The 3368-nt window shown below is 33.3% G+C and overlaps 1 protein-coding gene across 1 annotated transcript; it reads right to left on the bottom strand.

Annotated features, from left to right (window-relative positions):
* Positions 1 to 541: 541 nt before the first annotated feature.
* Positions 542 to 3123, bottom strand: LOC143548942 (uncharacterized). The gene is made up of 4 exons (XM_077039980.1): positions 2319 to 3123; positions 1808 to 1939; positions 1625 to 1707; positions 542 to 1573 (listed from the first exon to the last, which is right to left on the bottom strand). The coding sequence occupies exons 1-4, from the start codon at positions 3121 to 3123 to the stop codon at positions 542 to 544; spliced, it is 2052 nt and encodes a 683-aa protein (XP_076896095.1).
* Positions 3124 to 3368: the final 245 nt, after the last annotated feature.

The raw sequence follows: 3368 nt of genomic DNA, 5'->3' as shown, positions 1-3368 counted from the left end.
CATAAAAGATCTAAATGTATAACTTTTTTTATATTTTGCTAGAATGTGAAAATTATAAGAAAATAACTAAAATAGGAACCTAATGTTTTAAAACTAAATTAAATAAACCAACAAAGAAGATTAAAGTAAAAACTTAAAAAAGAAATCAAATATCTCCATTATATTTTTATATTATTATTATTATATAATAAGGGGGGCTTTAAATATACAAAAAGTTTTTATTTGGTATACCAAGTCAACCCTATTAATCTACTACTAATCATTCAATCAACTACTAATCATATCAATCATCATTTTTATTCTATTTTATTTAAATATAACTACTAATCATTACATAATAATTATTTAAACTACTAATATCTATTTTTTAATTAGGTTTTTTTAAAGACTATTGTAATTAGTTTTTTGCAATACTAGTATTAATAATAGTATATTAAATATTTTATTATACAATTATGAATATTACTAGTCTTCTAAAAAGTACTCAAATATATAAATACGAAAATACAAGTTCATTATGAATGTAAAAACACTAAAATAATTAATCACTTAAATCCACAAACCCACTTTCAGGACGATAAAGTTGGCTGTACAGTTCTAGACGCGACTTATACATTGTTTCCCACCTAACTGCAGACCGGCTAATATTGTTAAGATTCCAATAAGGCGTGATAACAGGCATTGGGGATTCTCCTTGTAACTCTACCATGACATAATGGGTCTCACCAAATACTAAAGCAATTGTAAGAGCTCTGTGATGTTGACTTTCTTCTGGACCACTCCAAAATGGGAAAATAGTGGTACTGCCTGACATGCTTAAAGAATGGATGATAACACCAAACCTATTGGCAATCAGAACACCTGCCTCAGGCATTTTCATCCAGTGTTCTTCTGGACAAGGTGACCCAAAAAAACACAAGTCATGATACAATGAATTTACATCCCTGACAAACATATCTTTATAAATATCGTATCGATTTTGTAACTCTTCTCTCATTTGCTGTCGAATGTACTCATAAGATTTTTCTTCATCAAGTCCGAGGCAAACAGCTATTGCTCGAAATCCACAGTTTCCATCGCCTTTAACATTCTGTATATTTGTTATATATGGATGAAATACTTTTGGAATATCGCTCATTATATTGGAATCATTCAACTGTGGCATTACATTTAAGTCTATCATGTATGAACGCTCAAAACATTCACCTGGGACTTCATTCAAGTCTATCAACGGTTCACTGTTCAGGTCAAATTCGAATGAACTATGTCTGGCTGGCTCCTTAATCGGATCAACAAAATTGGGCACATTTGAGCAACTATATCTGGCTGAACAAAATTCAGCACGCCTTTTCTGTTGTGATTTTTTCAAGCTTGGCCGTCCACGAGTATTTTTCTGAACTCGAGGTTCCTGAATATCAGTTGTACCTTGACCGACACGTCTTTTTTGTTGTGATTTCTTCAAATTTGGTCTTCCACGAGTATTTTTCTGAATTTGAGGTTCTTGAATATCTGTTGTACCGAGACCTATTATGTCCTTCAGCTTTCTTAACCAACTTTTTTTCCCACCTTTGGACTACTTGTTGAAGTTTTCTTTAAAATGTTTTAGTTCATTCTCGCAACTAACATCGTCATCTTGGATAGTTGTTGAAGGTACAAAATCTAGCTTCCTCCAAAAGATATCAATCGAATCCAAGGAAATACATTGACCTATGTTAAAATATAAATAAGTAATATATTAACAATTTTATAGAATCATTATTAAAAAAATCTGAACTAATATTAAAATAATCAATCAGATTATACTTACCTGAACTAATATACATTGAAAGTTCGCAAGCACATGGTAACCCACAGCTGTTGCGAAGTCGACAACCACAATTTGAAGAGTCTACTTGAAGATTCTTCCAGCTTTCATGGTCCGCAAGAATTATATCGAGAGCTTCATTTGAATCAAAACCGCGCAATAGTTTAAAACATCGTATATTGTGTTGATGTATGCGAACAACTCTGCTTTTCTCAAAACTTTCTTTGATTGATGTATGTTGCGACTGCACGAGACGATTAATACAACCCACAAATTTATCCAAACAACATTTTGAAGATTTCAAATATTTTTTCAATACCGCATGCTGGCTTTCTACTCTATTGGTTGTGTTATTTCCAAAATTGAGATGTTGATCAATCCAGACAGACACAAACATCTCCTTGTATTTGTTCAACCAATTTTCATTTACATATTTTAAAACACCTGAAAAAGTAATTAAACTTATAAGAGATATATAAAAAGAAAAAAATATATCGGGGCGTAGAAAACATACGTGGATATTTTATCAAGAATGACTGAAGTTGCTTGTAATTGTCTGTGTAAGAAACCAAAGTTGTAGAATCTTCTAGTAACTCCCATAATTTTAGAAAGTTGTCCCAATCACGTGCTGACCTGATAGATTGCCTACAGTTCTTGAATATGTTGCGACTAATGTGCCATCTACAAAGTAATTGAGTAGCATTCGGGAAAACTTCTTTGCATGCATTCACTAAAGCCAACTCCCTGTCTGTAAGTATAACACGTGGGTGCATACACTTGTCTAATGTTAACTTTAGACAGTTTAAGACCCATGTATAGCTTTCTATCTTTTCATTTTGCATGAAGGCAAAAGCTATGGAAAATGTCTTGTTGGTCGAAGTTACACCAACAATCTGAACAAAAGGCATATTATAGCTGTTTGTTTTGTACGTGGCATCTATAATCAACACGTGTGGGAATGCACGCCAAATATCGAATGATATTGGATGAACGAAAAATAAATTTTCTAACTCGTTTGAACCAGTTGTAGTAAATTCATAAACATAACCATTAGAATGTAAAATAGACATGAGAACCTGCATCGGAGAATTGCCTGCTTGCTCACTCATGCGAATTTTAGTGCGTGCATTGTAAATCGTACTGATTGTGGATGCATTACTTAGGTTCCTCTCCTTCAGTATCGATAGAATATCACGTGGTGCCACATTCATCCTTGTCAATTCTGCAACCAAACTAAATTCATCATCAGTTAACCGCTTAGCATATGGATGGCCTTCCATATGCTGTACAGGCGGATGGTTATGTTCATCACATATCATCGTTAACGTCCAGGAATTATATTCTATTGAATATTTCCCTTCTAATTCGAATGGGCAGTCAGTTTTTTTTGTGCCAGAAACTTTACTTGAATCCTTAACTTTATATTTTCCGCCACGATCACACATGATTACAACTTTATACACGAACCCATTAGGATATTTGTTCGATCTTTTAGTGACGACGACAACACCAAGAGAGCGTGCCAAGTTTTGTACCCAATTCATCAATTCTTCATGGGACCCGA

This window comes from Bidens hawaiensis, unplaced genomic scaffold (genome assembly GCF_021521415.1).
Source record: "Bidens hawaiensis isolate Kalapana, Puna unplaced genomic scaffold, B.hawaiensis_p1.1 tig00000946_1, whole genome shotgun sequence".
Lineage (NCBI taxonomy): Eukaryota > Viridiplantae > Streptophyta > Magnoliopsida > Asterales > Asteraceae > Bidens > Bidens hawaiensis.
The sequence above is the reverse complement of the archived record's forward strand: the minus strand, read 5'-3'. Positions and strand labels throughout refer to the sequence as shown.

Coding starts and splice junctions, on each gene's coding strand:
- LOC143548942 (XM_077039980.1), bottom strand. CDS start 3,123: ATGATATGTGATGAACATAACCATCCGCCTGTACAGCATATGGAAGGC. Junction 1,940..2,318: donor ATTCTTGATAAAATATCCAC/GTATGTTTTCTA, acceptor ATTCAAATGAAG/CTCTCGATATAATTCTTGCG. Junction 1,574..1,624: donor CAACTATCCAAGATGACGAT/GTTAGTTGCGAG, acceptor TTCAACAAGTAG/TCCAAAGGTGGGAAAAAAAG.